The following is a 25048-nucleotide window of genomic DNA, read 5'->3' on the forward strand; positions in this document are numbered from 1 at the left end:
TCTGGTGCCTGTGGATCTGAACATGTTACAGAGTTTATTAAACTCATAAGGGACCTAGCAAGGACTAGTTTGCACCACTCACCTTCTGCTTAGACTTCCAGATCTTACTTGATTTTTGTTCTGCCTTGCTACTCCATCATTCCCTTTCCCCAGAAGGTGAATAGTTCTAGGGTAGGGACTATAATATTCTTGTCTCGCAATATGGCTTAGAAAATGCTTGTATGAAGAGAAAACAATTGTTGAATAATCCTTCTGCCTCCTGAATGTCAGGCATTAGAAGGATACAGACACTTGTTCAGAGTCATAAGCCATGCTGACCTGTGATAGCTGCAGTGAGGATAAACAAGGTGAGAACAAGCCTTCTTCATCACCTCTTTGACAGGCAAGGTTAAGTGGAAGCCAGGGGTTACTGGAATGGGATTTAGTATTTTCTCATTATTTAGTGTCAAATACACATGTAACAGGGTTGCAATATAAATGTTGGGAGACTTTTGCACTCTCCTGCAGGGGAGGGATCAGCATTGTAAGAGACCAGCAGCAAGGCAGGTGAAGGATGGAAGGGTCTGTAGGTTCTGTGAGCATATAACTTGAGCTTTGTGTGGGAGAAAAGGAGACTTGGGCTGGGGAGGGTCATTTGATAGGTGGATCCAGGGGGTTTGGATCCCTTTGTTGGGTTGCTCTTGCTGAGTGATGATTGTGTGACTGTCATATGGGCTGGAGCTGATCCAAGCATCTGGCGAAAAATGAAAGCTGAGGTTTGGCCATCTCCCTCTTTTCTTTCCCTTTTGCTGTAGACATTGTTCGCAGCGACATTGCCCTGGATAAGCAGAAAGGCTGTAAGATCGCCCAGCATCCTGACATAATGTTGGAGCTACAGAGGGAAAAGGCAGCTCAGATGCACTTGGTTTTGTTAAAGGAGCAGTTTTCAAACACATACAGCAACCTCACACTAACAGGTAAGGCTGCAAGACCAGCTCTGGAGCCAGGAGCTGGGTCTGGTTCTTGCTAACTCACAGGTGTGTTAAAACCCTCGGGTTCCTCGCCTCTGTATGAATCAGCATCTCTCTGGCTGCCTCTGTTTCCTACCAGGGTTACTGGGTATTGGGAGGGAAAGGACCAGCAGGAACTGGAGGTGGACTCATAAGGCCTCTGCAGCTGGCACCTATGCAAACACTCCAGATTTGGTGCCCCTGAACAGAACATTTTCTACAGTCTGACCTAAGCAGAATACCACGGCATGTGAAGTGCTGGAGAAATCTCCCTGCTAACTGTTCACGTCGATGGGGCTGCAGCAATTACTAAATTTGGAGTCCTTTAAGAGGAGCTGATTTTTTTTCTTTCCAGAGCATGCACTTTGTGTGAACCCAGTAAATATTAAAGAGCAAATATAAAGGGATAATGGCCTAGACAGAGATGAGAGGATACTCTTTTTCTGGCAACTGTTTGTATTATCCAGGGAATAGAATCTCGATGGAGGAGACTGCCACATTTTGGATACACATTTAATGGTGCTTGTAAAGGACTGATGTCTTCAGGCAGTGAGTGGGCAGAAGGATGGTATCCCAGCAGCCAAGAGGGTCCTCTCATATCTCTTCTCGTTATCACTACAGCTGGATGAGCCACAGACGATGGGAAGGAGGAAGAGACTAATAAATCAAACGAGACCCCCTTCTCCTCTTGACAGGTCCCTTTCCTGTGAAAGGCAGGCAGGCATCTTATTTTTACAAGAGAGAGGGCCCTGTGCTCTGTCTGGGGAGGAGATGGCAAAACCCATGGTGGCCCTCCCCTGCTGCTGGACTGGGAGAGGCAAACCAGTCCTGCACAACCTCCCCCACTCTGCTGCCACCCCTGTTTCAGTGCCCAGCCCCTGCCTTGAAGCCAGCATGGGTCTGCATCCTCAGCAGTGAGCTCTGCCTCTCCTGGGGACATCGGCTGTGCCGGAGCTCTCGGGGACCCCACGGAGGTGGGATGGTGACACCAGCACTGTTGAAAGGCTCAGCCAGGGGGTCACTGGATATCGGGGCCCTGAGTGTAGCTGAGTCGCATCATTCCTGAAGGCCCAGCATTTAAATGGGATCCTCAGAGCCGTTTCTCATTCTCTGTAACGTAATCCACTTGGCTGTTTATTCCCAGTACAACTGCTGGAATCAACATTGTCAGCTTTTCCCCTGACAACTTGCTTACTTTCCACTAAACAAACTTCCCTCGAGAAGTGAAGCTGCTCTCCCCTATCCTCCTTCCCTTGCTGCTTCAAAAGCTCTCTGGCATTGCTCACATTTTTTACAGAACCTGCAGAGCAGAGGTGCTACCTGGTTATCAGCTTAGCTCTTAGCCTTTCCAAGTGTGTTTACAGGATAGTTCAGAAGGTTTTAGCTCTAACTCTCCAGGGTGGAGAGAGCAATTTCACCAGAATATTACCCAAAGAACTATTTTAATGTTCTTTAACTCCCTTTGAATGTGAGCAGAACAACTTCATAATTGTTATGAAGTTTAATCTTTTATTTCATAGACATAGTCTGAGAACATGGTCTCTAGACAGCTAAGCATAATATTTAACTGGAACTCTACTAACTTGTGTAAATATTTCCCTTCTCTGTGATGGATCTGGTGTTTGGGGTGGGTAGAGGGGGTTGTACATCTGTTGCAGAAGGACATTTCTTACCTTCAAAATTCAATCAGACAGAGTTTGCTTGAGGACTTTTTGTTCTGCACAGTGGGTTTGTACAGTGCTATAGGGAGTGCCCAGGTCATGAGGCAAGGTGCAGGAGCAAGAATGCAGGTGTGGTTTAGGGAGTCCCTAGTGAAGGACTGAGTGTGCAGGGATGGAGTACCCATGAGAACAGGGTTTCCCCCATGGAGTATCCATGGGATCCTTGAGAACAGGGTTTCCCCCAGGGGTCTGTACTGAGGAGTCACTTGGCCTCATGCAGTGCACATGCTGTGGATGCCCTCCAGTGTCCAAGCCAGACTGGAGCAATATTGAACCCCACACCTCTGGGTGAGAGGGCTCCTACTACTGCTAGTTCTTCAACTGTACCCAAAAAATGTAAATGGACTATCTTGCCCAAAGTCATATGAGAATAAAGGTGCTTTATGATGGGATAGCTCCGCTAGGAGAGCTTGAGAGTAGAAATACTACTGTGTGGCATTTTTATGCCCATATCACTACCACTACCGCGGTAGTGATCTGGATAAAAAGTCCCATTCCCTTCCTCCTCCTCCTCCTCCTCACAGGTAATATAGTTACATGAACAATTTGAAAGACTTTCAGGCCTCCCACTCTGCCTGCAAGTGTGGGCAATGGATTCTGCCAACAAACTTTCAAGCAGTACCCTCATGGGTTTAGGAATGACAGCTCTTAGAGTGCATGCAGTCTCTGTGGCATCAATGTAAGTTGAGGGCTTTTCCAAATCTATTTACCAGTTGCACATAATTCCCAGTGTGCTCCTTATTTCAGGCATCAGGCAGGGCTGTGTTATACTGGGATTTAAGCTGCTCACAGCAGCAGGTACTTCCAAGGTAAGAGGGTGTCTTAAAATGAAATGTGTGTTTTTGTGCTAAGACACAACTGAGACTGAGTGAAACCAGGCAGTCTTTCTGGCTCCCACTCCTCCAGGAACACATGTGAGACTCTGGCTTAGACCACTTTGGTTTCTCTTGTCGAGCCTTCCTCGGCTCCTGTCTGCAGGCTTTCTCTTGCATCTTGCCTCTGCTTTCTGTATGTGATCTTTCCAGGCTTACTGAGCCTGCCTCCCTGACATGAGCAATTGCCTTTGATCTGTGACCATGCTATTTAAATGCTGTAAAATATTTTGAGGTTTATTAATCTTTGCTGTTTCCCCGCCATGCTCAGGGATGGGTATCTCGTTTCACAGATCAACATCTCTCGTGCTCCCAGGTCAGTCTGTGGTACAGTGAGGGGAGTGCACAGCACTGCCTGCTCTCTCTGGGAATCCTGAGCTCAGCCTGCCCTGGGACAAGGCAGGAGAAGGATTCTTTCCCTAGAAACACTCCTTTGCTCCTTCACTGTTCACAGAGCAAGCAGCGATTCTTGTTATGTTTTGTATTAGCTGGGCTAGAAGCTGCAATTGTCACAGCAGGCTCCCATCCTTTGCAGCCCTCAGAAGAAATGTTCAGGTGACAGGAGGGTCATTTTGGAGCCCTGGAACCAGGTGGAGGTGGGGGAGGGCTGGAAAGCACAAACTTGGGCTGGCAGCAGGTGAGGTGTGAGGAGCTGCCCCGGGCAGTGAGACACAGTCTGCATGCAGATTTAGAGTGAGCTGGTGGGGAGTGGGGCAGCATCAGGCTGCCAATAGTCCAATAGACTAAATCCACATTCTTCGACCTGTGGTGCCAGTTTGGACTGGGGAAGTGTGCTGTCTTTGTAGTTTAAGGGACTGGACATCCACAGGTTTCTGCACTGTTCCCAGGTGAAGCCTGTTAAGTCTGTGGAAGAGGGAACTGTTCAGGTCCATAGACGCATGTGAAAAATGGGCCCCTTTGTAACTGTGGCTTCCCAAGAAACAAGCACGAACTATAAATTTCCCTTTAGGATTCCCCATCCAGAGGAAACAAAATAGTGCCCCACTACTCACTTGAAAACATGGAGAAACAACCTTCTGCTGTGCCTCCTGCCTGAAACTGTGACACAGGTTGCCTCACTGCATCAAGAGACTGATGATGAGAACTCTCTGGCCTGTCCTGCCACACCACATCTGCACTGAGAAGCCAGTGAAGATACTGGAAGGTGTGTGCTGGGAGCTCTCCATCCTGTAACATCATAGAGCACAGCCTCTAAAAGTGGTGATTGAGGGGGCAGACCCTCCTCACACAGCTTGTAATGCTCCCAGGTGACCCTCTGTGGTCACACCCTGCTGAGGGTCTTATCAGTGTCACTCCCCACTGCACTGAGAGAGACTTGAAGGGACTAAACTCAGATGGAACTGGGAGGAACAGAGCTGAGAGCTGCTGGAGAGTGCATTTCACTGTCTATGTCTAACACTGCAATCAGGTGTTTTACACTGGCATCCATCACTAATTGGATAGCTGAAACTGCCATAACAGCAGTTGTGATCTCTCTGGGAGGCTTCTCCTTGAAAAAGTTTACTTTTGGAGAGGTTATCAGCCATACAGAGACCCTCTTTGCCCAAGGTAAGTGGTTTGGGGTGTGTGGTGGTGGTGACAGAGTGCACTCCCACTTTTCACAAGCAGGATGTGTATTGTGGGATGAGTGGAACAAAGCAGGGTAGGGCAGCAGAGTTTATGTGAGGCTACTGCAGAACACACTTGCGTGGGAGGCACAGAGCAGAGACAAGGGCAGTGTGTCTGTGTGAAGAGCTTGCTACTGAGATACTGTCCCACAGAAATAGGTTTTTTTGCTTCTCCCTAAAGGCAGTGAGAACCCCAGTTGGACTTGTCCTTTGGCAGGGAATCACAGGGCTCAGGTTGAGCACCAGTGGCATGTGGGTTTCCTGCACTTGTGAACCTCCCCTGGTGGTTTTGTGATTCCTGCTGAATGCTGTGGCTCTGGGAGGCAGTGGTCCTTGAGCAGGACCACTGTTTGTAGGGCCTGAGGCTCATTCCATGGAGTGCCGGGTCAGAGAGAACCGTGGCTCAGAGGCTGCCCCTTGCAAGAGGGTGTGTGTAGGAAGCAGGGCATGGGGTGGGGTGTGCTTTTGGTGCCTGTGGTTATTTTTGCTGGAATTTTCCTCAGATGGGTTTTATCCCCCAGCTACACCTACCTGCATGGGACTGGAGGGTGGGCCACCTTGTGAGATGGTACCTGACAGGGGTGTGGCAAAGGTAAGTACAGCTTCTTTGCCTTTTTGGCATCTTGTTTGAGATCAGAAACCTCAGTGTTCTGTGGTCTGCACAGCAGTGACATGTATCATGGCTGTTTTACTGAGTGCTGCACAGGGGTGGTCTGGACTGCACTGGCTCTCCAGCTTTCCTTCAAGGAGACTGTGCCCTGGGGCTGTCTAGCAGGCCTGGGAGTGTCTTTGGGATCAAGCTTTCTGCCCTTCTGTGCATCACAGACCCTTACATCACACACATTATCCACAGCATTGTACAAAATAGATCTAGAAAGGACCTCAAGAGGGCATCTTCTAGCCTTTTCCATGGCAAAGCTGTACCTGGTCTCTGCTTGGGGAAAGGTGTCTGGGAAGAGGCAATATCTTTTGTGTGACCAGCTGGTACACTTGGAAAATCAGTCAAACTCTGGGGGGCTTGAACCCTTCAAAGAAAAAAAAGTGGCATTCAAAGCTAAAACCACAGTGAAAATAGTTACCCAGGACTTGTCACCTTGAATAGCAGAACTGGGGTACTGGTGGGGAACTCCCGTCAGCAAAGGGAACACAGTAATGTCATCAGCTCCTGAGGGAAAGAGGGGGACACAGCTGCTGTGAAACACTGGAGGCTTTCCTGCAAGGAAGGGGCCAGGAAAACTGTCATGTCATTAAATCACTGTCTGCACCAAGCCCACAGTGAATGACAGCAGAGGTGCCAACCTTTTGAGGATAGTTTGCAGGTGTCTTCTGAGATCTTGGGATCAGATCCAATGGAATAGTGCTGGGAAAAATAAATCTTGGAAAACAATCTCGGGTAACTGAGTGGTTTTGTGCCATTATCAGTTGTTTATATGAGCTCATTCTGAAACAAAGTGGCTGTTTGTTTTTACTACACAGCCTTCTGAGGGTGTTTGCTGTAGCTGAAATATATTGTGTTCCTGGGCATGTCCATGTAAAGCCTGCAGCCTCTTGGGGCTCAGCTGCCAGGCTCCAGCGTTGCCCAGGCTGTAGGGACATCACTGTTGACTGATTCAAATGAGGTGGCTTTATCCTTATTTTCAAACCTTCTGTGATGGCAGTGATGTACCTCCCTCAGCAGTTTGTTCTGGGGTGTAATTAGCTGTGTCATCATGGAGATGGTATTTTTAAAATCTCTTGCTTCAGTTTAAGCCCATGATGGCATGTCCTCTCCCCATGGACATGGAGAACAGCTTACAGCACTCCTTTTCTCTTTGCAGAAATCTTTTACATATTTGAGGCTTGTTATCATGTTTCCCTGAAGACTTTTGCTCTCTGCACTGAACAACTGCCTTTCATTTGCTCTTTTCTCATGTCCATTTTATTTTCAAGTTGAATGACACATGCATAGCTGATTCTGCATCTTGAGATCCCTTTCAACCCTCTACAATTTTTTTGTGGCTCTGGGTTTTGTTGGGGTCCCTTGGGCTCTCTCCACTGGGTCTGGGATGTTTTTTAAGTGCATTGCCTTGAAAAGAGACCAATATTGTAGCTGAGGCCTTTCTTGACTGAGAAAAGCAGCAGGGTTATTTCATGTACCTGGTGTATGACACTTCTGTCTGTATAATCATGGACTTTTTTTCTACAATATTGTTTGTTCATGCCTGCAATTTTGTGTACCATTTCCCAACCAGCTGTGCATTTCCCACATGGAATTTAATCTTGACTCTATTTTCCTAATTTTCTAATTAAAATGTTGCACAGAACTGAAGGTAAAGCCTTGAGAAAGTAAAGGTACAGAACATCTGTTGCCTCTATCTCACTCACGAGACCTTGTTGCTCCATCAAAGAGAAGCCAGGTTGCCTTCACATGGCAGGGCTATTACTTCCAGCCCTTCCTTGCAGATGGATTGTTTGATGATTTCTTTCAAAATTTTTCCAGGAATTGAAGTTATGTTGGCTGGCCCGCAATTTCCTTGGTTTTTCAGCCTGTTGAACATAGCCACTATGTTTGCCCTTTTCTGATCTTTTAGAACTTCATTCATCTTCCAGGAATTCCTGCAGATAGTTGCTGACGGACCTCCACCTATTTTAAAAGATCAGACTTCTGTAGTTTTGGTTCTGCTAAGGTGCTGCTATACATTACCCTTCTACTCTGATTCTTTTAATTGCATTAACTTTGTGGTCCTCATGTTATCCTTCTTTTCATGAAGTCTGAACCAAAAAAAGCATTAAGCATTCCTGCTTTAACTCTGTGAGTTGTTGGCTATTGTGAAATTCTGTTCAATTTATCCTCTTTGCTTCCTGAGACAGCTGTGAGCCAAACCCCTGGGATCCCCTGCCTTCTCTTACCCTAATTAGTAGTTTCACAACTCGTTTTGTGCTGACAGCATGTGTGTGTGTGAGAGAGGTCATGAAGGTGAATCTCTTTTTCAGGTGACACCCTCTAGTCTGTTAAGCCACACTTTGGCTTTCTCATTATCTGATTTGGTTATTGTTTTTGTAACTGTGGGAAATATGGCTTCTTGTGACGTGTTCAGGATTTATTAAATTAAATTTGCTGTCCAATTTAACTAGCTGCACAAGAGAAGATATTTTATAAATTGCGAATCTTAAAATTAGCAGTTATACATGCATTATAATATGTAATGTCATTACCAGAACCAGCCAGTTCTGGGTGCTGTGTAGAGAATAAAGAAAACACATAAACCTAACAGAAAACAGATTTTGGTGGAAGAGGGGGAGGGCTGACACGCACTAATAGCTTTGGAAGGGCTTGTGGCTTGTTCAGTGTCATAAAGCAATCTATTAACCTTTTCTCCCTCCTCAGGAGGTGCTGAACTCTTTGGTCTGTCTCTTCCCACCGATGTAGTTATCAAATGTCTCCTGGTAAGCACTGGCAGTCACTGCTGGGAGCGGTTTCCGTGGAGCACTCGGCTCCCTCGCTCTGTCCCTCTCTCCTGGTGCTGTTCCTTTGTGCTCATCCACATCAGCCTGATGGAGATGCCGTTTCTCCTTTGCAAGCTTCAAGCCATGGAGGAGTCTGTGAATTACCCTAATTGTACCCCTGCCTTAAGATAATTTACATCTGTTCCCTTATCTTGCTGTGTGTTTACAAAACACTGTCTTTCCCAAACTCCCTTTTCATTTGGAGCAAAATCTCACTTGCCAGCCCTCTCAGATTACTGAAGCCTCTGTCCTTACAAAGCACTATTTTTATTCTGCCACTATTTTCCGTTCTTTTTCAAACAAGTACAAACACTCATTTTGGGTTTCCCTGCCTGTGGTGTTCTCCACCTTCATGGCTTTCCCCAGTTTTTCTCTGGTGGTGAGAATCAAACCTCAAGGAGACTCCTTGCTAGTTTTGTTCCTGTCGCTTCTTTCTCAATTTTTTTTTTGTCTGTGCATTCCAGGAACTTGAAGAAAGGCAGTGTCTGATGTCTTCCTTTCCCAGCAAACGTATGGGCAGTTAAAGGTCCCTAATTACCAGCAGGTTCTGTGTTTCAGATGCTCCCAATAAGCCCGTGCTTCCGATCTCCCTGATTTTGTAGCCTGAAGCAGACCCCCGGTGTGCCAGTGTCTGGGCTCCTTCCAGTCTTACATTACACGGCGGTCTCTATACCTGCCTTTTGTACTACTGACTTTCACCCCCTGCTTTTATGCTGGGCCTCAAGATCATCTAGAGCTTCTTGTGTGATGTTTGTCATCCTCAGCTGGGCTAATATTACCTTTTCTCTTTGCCAGCACCACGCTTAACTCTGACTTTCAAACTCCAAAGCAACTTTGGAGCTTGCTTTGCCTCTGACCACCAGGTTAGAAACCCCTTTGCCTCCCACACTAATGTAATGCCCACATGCAGAGTCAAACCTTGTGGATTTTTCTTTCAAAAGCTGAATGGATTTGGCTCCTCAAGCTTCATTTTGCAAGTCCTGTCATACCTCCTCCTTGGTCCTGTGGCCACGCAGGACAGACTTTTCCATCCTGGAGATACAAGCCCTATATTGTTCTTCTGTTCGCGTATTATCTTGTGCTTGGCTGAATTAAAGCACGCTTGGTTGGATGGTGTCCATTTAACCATACAAATTGGATCACAGGATAAATGAAGGCTGTTTTGTTCATTATTTACTAACCTTCATTTGTGCTATCTGCAAGCTGCCTCTAAGGATCTTGTATTTATCTGAATGATTAGTAAAATCTGCATCCTGTGGGATGGGAAGCAAACAATGGGTAGGTTTTTGTCTCATTAGCTACTTCTGTCCATCTACTTATGGCAAATTACTTCTATTAATGTGAGTTCTTAAATCAAGTTGTAACATCAGTTAGAAAGGACTTGATTCTGTACAACATATGCTGGCTGGTAATTAGCTGAGACATGAATATAATGAATTATTGGTAGATTCTCATATTATCTTTTAATTACTCTGTCAGGTTCTGCTGTCAGCCTGACTGGTTGTTGGTCCTTAGCTCAGCAAGTCCTGCCAAAGCACCAGCATGGGGTTAGGGCTCACCTACCCTTCTAGAATTACTTGGCATTCCAAGATTTATTAAAAATTAGCATCAACGGGTCAGAGATCTCCTTAGTGCACTTGGAGGTGCAAATTATCCAGGGTGGGTGATTTAATAGTGTTTATCTAAAGCAGATGTTATCTAATTCATGTCTTGGTCATCAGTAAATGGTGATCTATATAATCCTCTTATGATTAATTCATCATCATATTTTTTCATAAATACAGAGTGCCTATATGTATATTTTCATAGTTACACTGATAATTTTACCATGTGCACAAAATAGCACAGCTATGTCTCTCATTTCCCTTCTTTTCTCTATATTTAAATTTCCACTCATAACTCAGCAAGGCATGAATTTTTTCATCATGATTTTTAAATACTGTATTAATTTTCTATACTTTGTAATTTGCAGTTGGCTGCTATTTCTTTTGCATTACAATCATGAGTTATATTATCTTCTGTTATTGCTATCTATACCACTGCATAGGGATGGGTTTCCTGCCAAAATCCCCTTCCAGCATGGTGCTGGAATATGCTGACTTTAGCCATCACCTAAAAGCAAAACAAAAAAACCCCAACCAATATCCCCTTCAAATATTCCTTTGGTTTCTTTTGTCCAGTATTTTCTTCCCAATAACTTAATTAGATTATTTTTCAGCCTGGAGATGTTGAAGCATCTTGTGTATGTATTTTTGACTGGGATTACGATCCCACTTGCTTGGCTCAAGTACAGACTCAGGAAAAGTAGATGCCTGTGTGGACAGAGCAGGAAAATCTGTGCTTGGTGAGTTCTCAGCATTTTAAAAACTTCTCTGACAAATGGTGACATTTTGCTGCAGGAGTATCGTTTGTAGGAGTAGCGCTGGTTTCATCCCTCCAGCCACCATTCCTGTGTGTTTGCAGGGGTGGTATTTGCAAGCTGCTGAGGAGCTTGCGGCCCGGGATCCGGGATGTGGGACAGTGGTGTGCAGGATCCATCTGACAGACCAAAGCTTTGTGGCTGAGCTAGCTGCTGGGGAGAGCAGGAGGAGAGGGGAAAGGCGTGTCTGGTGAGCCTGGCTTGGCGGGGAGCAGCAGGATAATCTCTGTGGCTGGCCCCTGGCTGCTGCCCCAGGCTGCTCCGAGGGGGCACTGCCTGCTGCTGGGAACGCAGTTTGCTTCCCAGCGCTGCTTCTCCGGTTGCTGGCTCTAACCCTTTTTCCATCTGTCCCTTCATTTATTATTTACTCCTTGCTCTTTTCTTCGTTAGCTGGTTCCCAGTGCTCCTGGCTCTGGAAAGGGCTCTCTTATGGGGAACACAAGGACAGCAGCAAATATTGTTGCACTGCTTCTCTGCCAGCCCTCCTTGTTCCATGGATGGGACTGTGCAGCACGCACAGTTAATTAAACTCTTTAACACTTTTTCCAAGTTAAGAAAAGGGTCAAAATCCTGTAAGTAAGAGCCCCTTGAGTCCTGGAGTCCCCCATGCAGTCCATGAACTGCTTTTTCAGAGGCTCATACTGGGGATGGATACACGGAGGTTGGAGAGTAATGTGAGAAGCTCTGGATATGCATGCTTTGTGCAGCTAAAAGTGGTGGGGGAAAAGTGAGGTTACAAGGTGTTCAAAAGAAATTTTGGATCTCTCTTTACTTCATTAAGTTTTATATTGGATTGCTGTGCCAAGAGACACAATCATTGACTTTCTTAAACAAATTAAAACCTCCATGAGTTTAAATTTTCTTTTTTTTCCTCTGATGAAAAGGTGGCAAAAACAAAGGTTTTGTAGGAGAAACTGAAACCATTCAAATATAATTCTATTAACTAATTAGGGGAACTCTGGAAATGGGACTGAGACTTGCAGGCCTTTTTTTCCTCTCTTTGCTGGGGCACTCCAAGAATTGGATCACCTGGGGAAAGCATGTTTAAGAAATACCAGATGGTCTCTGCGATGCTCCAGCTGTGGACAATCACTCCCAGCCAGGCAATCTGCCTTGCTGTCGAAGCCCTCTAAAACTGTGCTGCCCATTTGTCATGCTTCTCCAATTGCAGCGCTCTGGATAGCTTCTTTTTTCCTTGTCTGGCTCTTCCTTTCCAGTTTTTATCACCCACCCCCTCCATGAGCTAATGTTGTAACATCCCTTCATTGGCTATAAATCCATTGAAGAGCCATATATAAAATATTACTTTGTTAGGGAAGATTGGGAAACATCTGTTTTTTACCCATAAGAGTCAGTCTCTACTTGTCTCATATGACGATGTGACTATTTATATATTTTTAAAGAAAAAGAAGGAGAGAAAATGGGAATCCTAGGAAAAAACTTAGTGGAGCCTCTAAGGAGAGGAAACTGATTCAGCCCTGGGATTTGTTTGGAGGCTTTTTGGGGAGGTTGGGGGGCACAGGCCAAGAAATTGCTTAGATGTCTGACAAAGTAGCAGTCATACCAAGTGCAGAGGGTCCTTCTGGAAATATTTTGACGTTGTATAACAGTTTCTAGGTGCTTCCCAACACGTACTTGCACAGGAAAACTGTGGTTCTAAACCATTATGTATTATCTACTACAGATAATACACAGAACAGAAACATGGGAACAATGACAGTCCTTGGATTAGTAGCAGACTGTAACCATAGGGGTGTACACACAGAGCAGAAAAAGTGTGTAGCTCTGGAGCTCTTGCATTTAGGTGGCTATGCCCCTAAATTTATGCACCTAATGTAGGTGATTATGCCACCAGGGCTTGCTGTCTGAGCCTACTGGCATGAACAGCATCTCTTCCAACCCACTCAGTGCTAGTGCCTTGCTGAGCTGTCTGCTTTTCCTCACACATACAGCACTCAACCTATGTCTCTGTCTCCTTGCTGGACAAGGGCATTGCTATCTGTGAGTGCATGTGTGGGGGGAACTGGCTCTGTCACCCCAAGGTGACAGGGGTGACAGAGCAGGATGCTGGGGCTCCGTTGTGCCTGCCGTGGGGCGTGACAGGAGAGTTTGGGTGGATGTGGGGCCTTGCAGTGGTATGGGAAGGCTGTATAAGCAGCCAGGCAGGCTTGGGACTCTTAGTTCTTGTGGCTGGGGTGGGCTGTGGAGTAAGATGCTCTGCCAGCTGTGCTGAGCTGACAGGAACAAGGAGCAAGTCTGCAGGGAAGGCGTTTGGGAGCACAGAAGGGAGGATGCTGCTTTGGGTGAGCTGGGTGGGAAGGAGTTGCACCTCCAGAAGGCTTCCTGTGGTGCTGTGTACCTTGCCTGCCAGGCAGGCACACTGCCAGCCTCTGAGCCCCTCAGCACATGAATATGGAAGAAGGAGGAGGAGACTTAGTTGTTTGCAGGTGGTGTCAGGAATTGCCACAGCTGCTTTCTGTGCCTTGCAAGGCTGGCATACAGGAATGAAGTTCTAGAGCTGCTAATGATTGATGGTGTTCCACATACAGTTGTAGGATGGTTTGGGTTGGAAGGGGCCTTAAAGATGACCTAGTTCCAACCCCCTTGCTGTGGGCAGGGACATCTTCCTCTAGACCAGGTCACTCAAAGCCCTGTCATTCAGGTCTCCCTCTTTCCTGGATTTGGTAACTTCCCCTGCCCCTTTGCTGCCCAAATGTGAGACTCTCCTCTCCAGTCTCCCTTCCTCAGAGTCATGGATTGCTGTGTTGGTCTGGACCCAGCTCACCCACCTGAGGTGAGAATGCCCCAGAAGGGACCTCTTTCCTCCCTCTGCCAGCCAGCCTTGCTCATCCCACATAAGCTCCATGGTGGATGGCTGCCTGCTTTTCTCAGGCTGGCCAAAACCAAACTCCATGTGTGTCTCCCCTGCTGATCCCTCTCATGCCTTTCTGCAGGGCTGTGGTTGACAGCTGTGTCTTCCCTGTGGCCTCATAACACGCTTATGCTGCTCCTGCTCTCCCTCTCCCACACACTGGCTGTGCTGCTGTCCCCTCCCGCCACGCTGGAGCTCAGCCTGTTCCGATGGTTATCCACCCTCATCGCAGCCTTGTGCCCTTCTGCTTGGCTCCTTCCTCTTCCAAAATCCTTCTCATTCTCCCTCCCATGGTGCTAACAGGGCCTTGAGCCCCCTTTTCTTTCCTCTGCTCAGTTCACTGACCAGCTGTTACTGAGCTGTGCTCCAGCCACCACGGGCATGGTGAAAGCTCCCCAAACCCACCTCCACCTGGTGCAGATCCCTTGTAACCCTAGTGACAAATAAAATTCTATTTTTCAATGGTAAGATATTAAACAGATAAAGCTGCTCTCTCTAGCAGCTGCTGCATCTTTGTCCTCTTTGTGCCAAAGCCTTTGGTTATCCCACATGGTGTGTCAGGGCACTGGTCTAAAATCTGCTGCTTGCCTTTGGCAAGTCCTGTGACAGAGAGCTCCGTACAGCTCTGAGCTTGGGACTGGCACCTGGTTGTTTTACAGGTGAACTAAAGTTCATGCACTTTGATACTCAGTATAGATCTGGACTTCACAGGACTAAAAAGAAAATGTTAAATTTGAGGTGGAAGCAGATAAATAAAAAGGAGTTTGGGATGTTGCAAATAGCTTGGTGAGCATAAGCCACATGGGCAGAGCAGCAGCTGGGGGGACAGGTACACCCAGAGCCCTCTAAGGGCCAGAGGGATGCTCTGACATTGGAAATGGTTTTGGGAAGCAGTGCTGGGCACCGTGTCCAATTCTCATGCCCGTTTTAGCCAAAATGCTATATGGTTGGGAAAGATTAATAAAAGAGCAGTAAACATGACCAAATCCTGGAAATAGGGTGCTATAGATAAGATTTCACTAATACTCATCTACTTAAGAAAAATGAAAAAGAAACTTAATCATAATGTGCAAGTATCAACAAGAGGAAAAAAAATTAAAGGGAAATATTTTGAAACATTAGAAAAGAAAGGCAAAAAAGGAAACTATGATTTAGAACCTAGTGCAGGGCAACCTTGGAGAAATAATGTGCAGATTTATAATGCTGAGAATGGTCCTTTCTATCCTTATAACTTGTATAAATGTGCAACATGAGTGTTGTGCCTCCTAGAGAATAGGTGATGGCAGGAATTAAATATTCCTGAAACCAAACTGAATTTGTTAGCCTTTGCTGATAAATGTCACTCAGCTGGAAGCAAAGCTGAGCTTGGACTATGGGCTCTGGTTCTCTTCCCATTAAAATAGGGGGTGAATTTAGCCCCTGCCTGTGCCAGAACCTGTCTGGCCTTGATGTGACGTGCTTTGGTATAAGAAGAAAGATCAAGTTTAGGTCAGGGTTTTTTGGACAGAGGTGACTGAATTTAGGAAACCTCAGCTACATCTCCTTGCTACAACCACCCCCGGGAGGAGCTGATGTGCTGACCAGGACAGCAGGGAGTCTTTGCTCCCTGCCACCAAATCCTTCCCTGAAACAAGATCCAGAGGCCAATTATCTGAAATGTGAGTGCTTCCCCAGTAGAAACCTGTGTTTGATACAGTAGTCTTTGGTTTCCTTCTTTATTTTAAAGCTTGTTCATTCCACCTCCCAAAAAAAAAGATTTAGCTGGTATTTCATTGAATAACTTGACCTTGGGTGTCCAAAAGTTCATTTATGATCTTGCTGTATATAAATTTCCAGATATAGGGTTTTGACACAGAAATAGTCTTCCTTTGATAGAATGTAACAAATTCAAGTTTCAGAAATTATCCTCTTGAGCCATCTCTGTGGTGTTTGGCATCATGACAAGTAATTAGTCAATCCTGAAATAGTCATCAAGCAGAGAAACAGCTTATTTTATATACTGTTTCTTAGAGAGTTAAATATTTCCTCATATTCAGGCTCTGATTGGAGTCTTGGATCCTTTCCAAATGTTCAACCTGTAAAGATATTTGAGAACACCAGGACTTAGGCTCTTTCCAAAAAATGATAGATTTCACTTGAATTTTCACAAATGGAAAACCACAACTCCCCATAGCTGCAAAGAAGCAGCTGTCATACCAGGTATGGAGTATGAGAAAACACTTTCTAAAAGCTTCAGGGACTTCCCATTATCTGGAAGTTTTTAGTGCTCTTAAAATTTGTGAAGAAAACAGCGTTTCTTTTCCTGCCCAGCGTTGCCTGAGATAATCGGCTGCACCTGTTTGGAAGCAGCGCTTCACGTTGTTCCCTTACACACACCCTTGCACGTGTTCCTGCTAATTTTTTCTAGAAACCCAAGTGTCAACAAATTGGAGGCCAGCATTGTAACTCTGTTCAAAATCCCAAACTGGTGTTTCTGAGCATTTTGCCATGCAAAGTAGGTGTGATCTAAGTGACTGAATCGACTTTGAAGATTTGAAGTTGAAATCCTGGGGTGTTGTGATGCAGGCAAAAATCTATTGAAGAAATCAAAATCACCAAATCAACAGTTCCAAACATAAAGTTCTGCTTTTTGTTGTTGTTTCTGCTCTATTCTAAAAAAAAAAAAAAAAAGGAAATTTTCCAAACTGATAATGGACTAATTTTGGGAAGGGTTAATTTTTGGTGTGATTCAGCACAGACATGCATAATGAGAATTTGGGAAATAAGAAGTTAAGCCATGATGATGTAAACCATTGTTTCTCATTTAAATAATAGCACTTGGATAATTCTGAAGTTGTGGCTTCTGCGTTTATTGGCTGAGAGGTTGCCAAAACATGTGTGTGTTGCTCTGAATTGGTAAATGATTCCTATTTATAGGACAGGTGTCTTCTGATGTCCCGAGTCCAGTGTGTTCTGTAATCCTAGATCCTGTTTTTGATCTATGTTTAATAATGTGTGACAGAAGGAGATAGGAACCTTGCAGACCAAATCAGGCTTGGAATGTTTTGAGTTTAGCTCTGCCCAGCTCTGTCCACTTGTAACGCAGGGTATCTTTCCATCAGTGTCTTGCCCTTCTAAAATTAAATTTTTGGACTTTTCCTTTCTGAAACACATAGCATTTGGACTCATTTATGTGCAGCCTCTTGAGTGTGCCAGCCTCCTTCTTTTGTGTTGAGTCACGAAAACAATTGCTTTCTCACATATTTTTAACACAGCTTTTCTAATGCAGAAACCGCAGTGAGGCAGTGCTGCAGGGAGGGATGTGGTGGCAGGAACAGAGTCAAGGTGTATGGCATTCACGAAAATAAACCCTTATGTTTGAGCCAGCATCTAATTTAAACTGTGCTTCACAGCTGTTGGTTTGGGCTATGCAGTGTCACTGAAAAAGGGTTGGGTTAGTTGCAATTAGTTATGTGACTGTCAAAACCACTCTTTTTCATTATCTTGCAAGCTGCTGGTTGAAATTAATCAAGAATCATGGAATCATGGAATGCTTTAGGCTGGAAGGGACCTTTTAAAGGTTATCTTGTCCAATCTACCTGTTATGGGCAGGGATACCTTCCACTAAACCAGGTTGCTCAGAGCCCTACCCAACCTAATCATGATTACTTTTAGGGATGGGGCATCCACAATTTCTCTGGGCAAACTGTGCCATTGTCTCAGCACCCTCATTGTAAATGCAGACAAATCTAGTTATTATGTTGTTGATGTATCTGCTCTGGTCATTATATTGCATTTTAAAAAGAAATTTTAAAAAATACTTAAAAATATGACCAAGCTCCTCTTCTACAGAGGAGTGCAGACCTTCCAGCTGGAGGCTCAAAAGAGACACAGGTTGTTGATAGAAGGGAGAGAAATGCAGGTTCACGGGCAGGGAATCTCTTGAGATGCCTAATTCAAGGGAAGAGGTGCAGCAGCAATGACAGGGACCAGCATGGAGGGACAGATGGGGCTTCCTGCCATGTCCCCGACCCCAGCAGCCTCTGGTGTGGCCACCACAGAGGCAAGGCTGTTGTTCTGTGTGTGGGATGGGAGAAGTGGAGGAGCCCCACCAAGGAATACGCGGCAGGGCGGGGCAGCAGAGCAGCAGGCGAGGAGCAGCTTGCTGTTAGCTGAGCACTGAGGATACCAGCATGCCAGAAAAGGAACTGGGTCTGGAGGGAGGTGGAGGGGGCCATGAGAACTGGATGGGAGGCTTGGCTCTCTTTCAAGCAGTTCCTGAAGCCAGATTAGTCCTCTTCGCCAGCTGGTGCGAGACGTTAGGTTTGTGTTATTTCTGGCAGCCCCACGGGGACTGGGAGTAGCTCCATGCCTCGCGTTTCTCTTTCTGAGGACAGGACAGTCCAGAAGCAGCACAAGTTTTGCATTCCTGTCCCCAAGAGATACAAGTGCCAGCTTGCCCTCAGGTAGAAGGCGTGAGGAAAAGAACCCAAGCTGCCATGCCTGTCTTTCACCCCTGATGCCACCAGCTTCCTCTGCTGGCTGCTGTGGGCTAGTCTGCTCTTCACATGACCAACTGTCCAGGTTTCCCCACATGTGTTCTCTTGTCTGTCACTGTCTAGCCAGACTTGGGGGAATTCATGTGTCTCCTGGCCTTGCATGCTGCTGTGCGTGCACAGAAACTCTCTACTGCCCCATGTCTGGGAAGCCCAGATGTGTCCACAGATGCAGGAATCCTGAGGGGCTGCCAAATGTCTGGAAATGTAGGATATGCCCCCATGCATAGGAGCCTTGAGTTGTTCCTTGCCTGGAAATCACTGATACGTTATGTGCAAGGGATTGGACACTCAGGGAATTTTGGATGGACAACTGTACATATCTGCTGCAATTGCTTTTAGTGCACTTGAAGGAAATGCAGGATCTCAAGGAGGAGTTGGTGTGTGTGTCCTGGTATGTCCACAGAGGTTTAGGATTAGGATTGTTGCACATGCACAGGTTGCTCTGTACAAGCATGCATACTTTGGAAATCCCTGTCAGACTGTCCTAGTCCTTTACATTGCCTTCCTACATGGGACTATTTTCTATCAGGATCAGTAGGAAGGCCCTTTGTGTTGTGATCTTGCTCACAGGCAATTCCTTTTTCTGCTTGCTCTTTGTGCTTCCTTGCTGGGCTCCTCCATCCCCTTTCAGCACAGGTCTCCATGGGGATCTGTATCCTCCCATCCCTCTTTGCAGCAGAGAAGAGCGGAGGGTGGGACAGGGTGGCTCTGACATTTGTCTGTTTGCTGCTCACTTGCACTTGGGATGTGGAAGGACTGAACTGGTGTGGAAGCTGCCGTGTTGGCACAGTGGCTTTTCTGGATCAGGATCCCAGAATTTTGTGACAAGATGGAGAAAGAAAGGGAGGAAGGTTTAATAGTTTTCCCCAGGTAAAACACAAATTAACCATTAAGCAAATTAACCAGATTTTAGTCTGTGGCATTTTTACTGCTTCTCTCTTACAGGGCCATGGTATTTGGTCCTGACTCTGGAAGTGAGTGAGCTCTCCCAGAGCTGCTGCTGGGTGCAAAGCAGGGTGGATGCCTCCCACCTTTCCTTCCCAGCTGCTGGGGCACACGTCCTGGGTGTGGCTGGTGCAGAAGCCACCCCATTCCCTGAGCCCCTGTTCTGGGGTGACTGAACTCCCAATACATTCCCTTTTTCTTCTGGAAAACAGATTTATTCTGGCATTCACCCTTGACCACACACTCCCCCTAGTGAATTCCAGGGTTAAAAAATCACGTGGGCTTTTCGTAAGAGCTGCCTCACTTGTCGTTTAATGATTCCACCTCTGAACTGGGACCCTGCTGCTTCACTGGCTGCCTTGACAATATCTCATTTGTCTTTTCCTCTTTTATTTAGTTTTTCCTACATTTTTTGCACATTCTGTGGATTCTTCTGCATTCCAACTGTCTTATGTTTTCATGCCTCCTTTTATCTCTCTATTCATCTATCCCAGTATAGACAACAGAAATGCTAAGTCCACATAATCTGTAGAAAGCATGAACTGGGTTGTTAGACATTTTCCAAACATTACACTTCATGGAAATATTTTTCCGTAAGAAGTAGAAATGAAACAGCTGTCTCCTGCTCTCTCCTGAGCTGTTCCTGTGCAGACTCTCCTGCCCTCTGAATTTACAGCACCATTGCTTGGGTGAGTGTCCAACAGCCAGCTTCAAGCAGTTGTATTTATGATGTGCCAAGCAGTGGTGAAGATGATGGTGTTTATATGCTACTCAGATCTATGTGGTGGGATTAACGTGCCATGAGACCTGTGCTAAGGCTTCCAGAGCCAGGAGCATTTCACCAGCAGAATTGTCACTAGGAAATCTGGCACAAGTCATGACTGATGACTCACTGCAGACTGTGGGACAAGCAGGGGTGTTCCTCACTCACACATCCTCCTGCTTGCTCCTGTCCTCCTGGCTTTGTGCTTGGCCAAATGGTAAAATCCCTCCAAGGTCCTGCCAGGAGCTGAGTACTGGCATAATGAAAGAAAGGCATAGGTGCCTCATGTCACCCTGCTTGCTGGATGACAGTGGGCACCCGGCTTTTTTTCTTCACTCCCTAGCTTGTTGGGGGGCATCACCTCCCAGCTGACTTTCCATGGCTGGCCGAAGCATAGAATGGAAACCCAAAACCCATCCCAAAACCCTGCTGGGGTGCCTTCTGGATGTGGGCATGGTTCTGCTCCCCCTCCCTAATGTGTTTGTTCTGCTGGCCTGGTGCCTGACCTCAGCACACAATTGAAGATTTATGGGTTGCTAGAGGGCAACTGTGTCTTGAGTCCTATGGAAATTGATGGGAAGCTTAATACATCAGTGGAGTTGTCTGATCTGGAAAGGTAAATCAGGAAAAACAGAAACACACAGCAAAAACTTTTGGACTGAAACAAGCAATCTTTCCTCTTGCACATGGAGATGTGAACACCAGGCTTTATGGACAGAAGTGTGAGCATCAGTGTTGCTGTGAGCAAGCAGAGAGTAGGCTCCTGAGCAAATGACTGAGGAGGGAAATAGTGGAATTTGTGTGTTACCATCTCCAAACTGAGCAACTGGAAAAAGTGTAGGAGGGACCAGAAATTATTTGAAGATTCACTTCCCTTCAGTGTTTTGCTGGAACTGAGCAAGCAGATATTCACAGGCTGTATTCCAAACTGAGGTTATTTCTTCAGAGCATGTTCTGGCAAAGGATTTTTGGCCACAACCCATTCTCAACCTGAATGACTGGGTGATACCATGGGGAAGAAATCAGCTAACAGCAAATCATGGATCTCAGTTTCAGGCAGTTTTTATCTGTGCATCCCTTATGATACTTCCATGTAACTCTCCATACTGTGATACACTGCTTTTAGCTTTGACCTTGATAGGATAAAGCAGAGCTGTTCTTGCCCTCAAATGCTGCCCCATGAGAAATGTGGTGCCTTTGTGCATCAGCAGGAAGGGTGCTCTGCTCCCTGGGAGGACAGAATCACTCCATAGGTGCCTGAGAAATCCCTCAGCATGTGTCACCCAAGTGTGCCATGGGGATCTCACAGCTTGGGAGCTGCTCTGGCATGTGAGCTGATGAGTCATAAGTGCAGCTGGGGAATACTAGAGAATTAACAGGAGCACATCTGGATATGCACAGAGCACATCTGGTGCATCAGAGTTGCTGTTTGTTTGCAGCATCGCTGTATTGTGTGTGCAATGAGCCACTTTCTACCCCTCCTGTACTCTCTGGGGAAACTTTTATCATATTTACATAAAATAACATTTGGGAAACACCTTCCCTTCTTTGCCTCCATGGCAAGGCTTGCCAGGTCCCTCAGTGTGAGCAGCAGGGGTGCTGCATGGAAGGAAGAGCTGTGTCAGGACTCATTGTGAGCACTCCAAGCCTCAATGGGTGGTTGTAATTCCATGTGATGTCCAGTGCTCAGGTATCCAGTGGTGTCTCTGAGAAACATTTGTCTCTGTGTTCTGCTGAGTAGCCTAGAGGGCCTTTCATGTCTTTGCCAAGAGCTGGTCTGTTGTATCATTTTTCCAGGTATGATACAGCACTTGGCACAGCAGCCCTCCGGGCTTTGCTCTTGTAAAGTCTCCAGAGTTATTCTCTGGATGTGGCAGTCCCTGGAAGGGAAGTCTGAAGTTTCACTACTCCATCAATGTGTATCTACATAAAGCAAGAGAAAAAATTAGGTTATGTACCAGCACCAAATTCTACAAAATGTGCTATCCATATGCACTTTGAGCATCTTCTATGCCTGTCCTATAATTCAAAGTCTCTTGACTTCTTGGGAAGAAATGAGGGATGTGGGATACTCCCTTTTCAACTGTGTATGGCTATCTAGGATGACATGGTGGGATGATATGGTTTCTTGTGCACCTGGTCAGCTGTCTGGAGCAGTTTGGGGGATTTATGCCATCCTGTGTGTACAGACAGACAGTACTCCTCAAAGTGCACTGGGTGCATCAGCATTCCCAGTTTTGATGGGAGGGTGGCTCTTGTTCTTCCAGCCCTTGCCACTGGCAGTTGTGTTGCTGCCCAGCCTGTGTTGCCCGGGTGCAGTTTGGGGAGAAGCAGGGGGAGGCTGGACTGGGAGCCTTGTGTCTGTCCTCAGGCACCTGGATAACCCCATCCTTGAGTCCCAAGATGGGTGGCACTTCCACTTGCACAGTGTCTGAGCAAAGTGATCATGGGTGTAAATATGCACAGTTTGGTTTCAAATAAATAGAGGGGAAAACTAATTTTCCAAGCTCACAGGTAGACATAAGAAAACCCAGAAGAGTCAGGAGAGCTCTGAAAAGTCTCTGGAAGCAAATGTCCTATACCTTCAGCACAGCTGAGTACCAGGGCTGGTTTGACTGGTGGTCCAATAAGTCCTTACAGGGAGGTAACACAGATTTTTATATTGAGATTCAAATACATTACTGGGTTTGAACAAACCCACTCTCAAATGCTATTTAGGAAGATTTTCAAAACTCCCCTGGTCTTGTACTAACAATGTAAATGAAGTAAAAAAAGTAAGTGCAAGTATACTGCTAATTTAAAATAAATATTCCACCTTTACTGTTTCAGAGCATTTAGGAACAGTACTTTCAGTTGTTTGCTTCCTAGATAACAAAAAAAAAAGCTTTTTTTTCTATATTTGTTTCATGATGGGAAAGTTTATCCATCAGAGGTAAGTCACCTTATCTCTGTAGGTATCAGAAACATCACACATGGCACTGCCTTAATGTCCTTTCTTCTTGCAATTTCCTGGATTTCCTGCTATGTCTTTGTTGAAACGAAGCATATTCAACCACTGGAGAGACTTGTAAAAGAGCCAAATTAATCTTTTCTCCTGAGCTTTGCAAAATTGGTTAAACTAACACACAGTACTCATGGATGTTAAGTTCAGATATGCACATAAAATGTGAGGCTACTGAATTAAGAAATAACTGCTGTTCACTGTTTCTGCATCTTGCTGCAATGATATTTTTATTTTGTCAGCTATTTTTTGCCAGGCAGAGATTATCAGAAAATTGAAAGTGAGTTTAATACTGAAATATCTGTGCTACTGTTTGTGCAAAGCTCAAAGTTCCTTCAACACCCAAATAATGCAAAATTCTCAAGCTGAACTTGAGAATACATAATGCAAAGCACATTAACTTACTGGAAACTTGGGCACAGGGGCTGTTCTTTGATGTGCCCTGCCAACCCGTTTCCACAGCTCCCAGTGAACATTTCACAGAATCACAGAATATTCTGAGTTGGATGCTTCATCTGATATGACTAATGAATTTAGTCTTCTGAAAATGCTGGTTTCACTTCTGTGCATGAAAATGCTTGTGCTTTTAGAATTCAATACCAATACTTTACCCCAGGTTTTTTCACATCCTTGCCATGCTCATGTGGGACTCCCACAAGTTGCCCTGTGTACAGATGTACTACCCTGTGTCTAGCTCCTGTTTCCCTGTCCTTCCATTTATGACAAGAGCTGTTACCATTAAGTTACTTTGTATGTTGTGATATTTAGCCCATGTATCATAGAATCACAGAGTGGTTGTGGTGGGAAGAGACCTTAAAGATCATCTAGCTCCAACTTCCCTGCCATGAAATCTTTAGGGCACTCATGTCCTGTGAAGAGTCAGCCAGACCTCTTCAGGTGACCCCTTCATCTCTCCTGAATCTCAGCACTGTGGTCTGAGAAGTGGCCTGTGATGTCCAATCTGGATGAGAAGCAAAAGCCACCTTCTGTAAGAGGTGGGTCAAACAGAGGGGCTTTGCATTTTGGCTTCAGCTCTCCCACTGCAGAGGAGTAGAGTTAACTGGTTATGAGGATGAAAACTCTGGGAAGGAGCCCAGGAGCAGATACCTGCACAAATATCTCTCAGTCATCCTCCTAACCAGCTCCTTGCCTTTGGTCAAACCAGGCAGTGCCTCACTGGTGCCTCCAGCTGAATTGCTCTGATCTCAGGAAGGGGCCTCCAGGACTGGTGCAAGAAAAATTAGTCCCTCCTTTTTCTCCTCTCTCCTCAGAACTGCATGTATCCACGTGATTTATGTGACTCTGGATTTCAGCTCATGTTTACCCTGCAGAGAGCCTTATGGCTTCTCTGTTTGCCTTGCTGCTTGCCTTAGCACATTGCTCTTGCTGCTGACAGTTGTGCTGGTGGAGGTTTTATCTGGAATGAAGGGGGGGTGGCAGTGAGGAAGACAGCCCTGAGGAAGAGCTGTGGTGCTGTGTGGAGCCGGTGCTGCTGGCCAGGCTTCCTGAGCTCGCAGGGAATTCCCACCGGCGCTGTGCTCCTCGATGGGAAATGCAGAGACAGAGAAGCGTGTCCATGGGTCAGGAACCAAACAGGTTGAAAATGTTTGGAGCATTTCTGCAGGGGCTGGAGAGAGGTAAAAATCTGCCTCCCCCATCCCTGGATGCTACCACTGGTGAAAGGAAACTGATAACTCAAGTTGAAGAAAAGGAAAGCTGCGAGAGGTGAAAGGAGCTCCTTGGATCATGTGGGATACAATCACTGCTCTGAAAAAGCTTAATTGCTGTAGGTAACATGCACAGTTCTGCAAATG

General features: G+C 45.9%; 1 protein-coding gene across 1 annotated transcript in view; it reads left to right on the forward strand.

Moving 5' to 3' along the window:
- The window catches only part of HPSE2 (heparanase 2 (inactive)), a 104546-nt gene that overhangs the window by 12040 nt on the left and 67458 nt on the right, over positions 1-25048 (forward strand). Inside the window, exon 3 of the mRNA XM_066554910.1 lies at positions 795-956. Coding sequence (XP_066411007.1) covers positions 795-956 — 162 coding nt within the window. The remainder of the gene's footprint in view (positions 1-794; positions 957-25048) is intronic.

This window comes from Molothrus aeneus, chromosome 8 (assembly GCF_037042795.1).
Source record: "Molothrus aeneus isolate 106 chromosome 8, BPBGC_Maene_1.0, whole genome shotgun sequence".
In the NCBI taxonomy this organism is placed as follows: Eukaryota; Metazoa; Chordata; class Aves; order Passeriformes; family Icteridae; genus Molothrus; species Molothrus aeneus.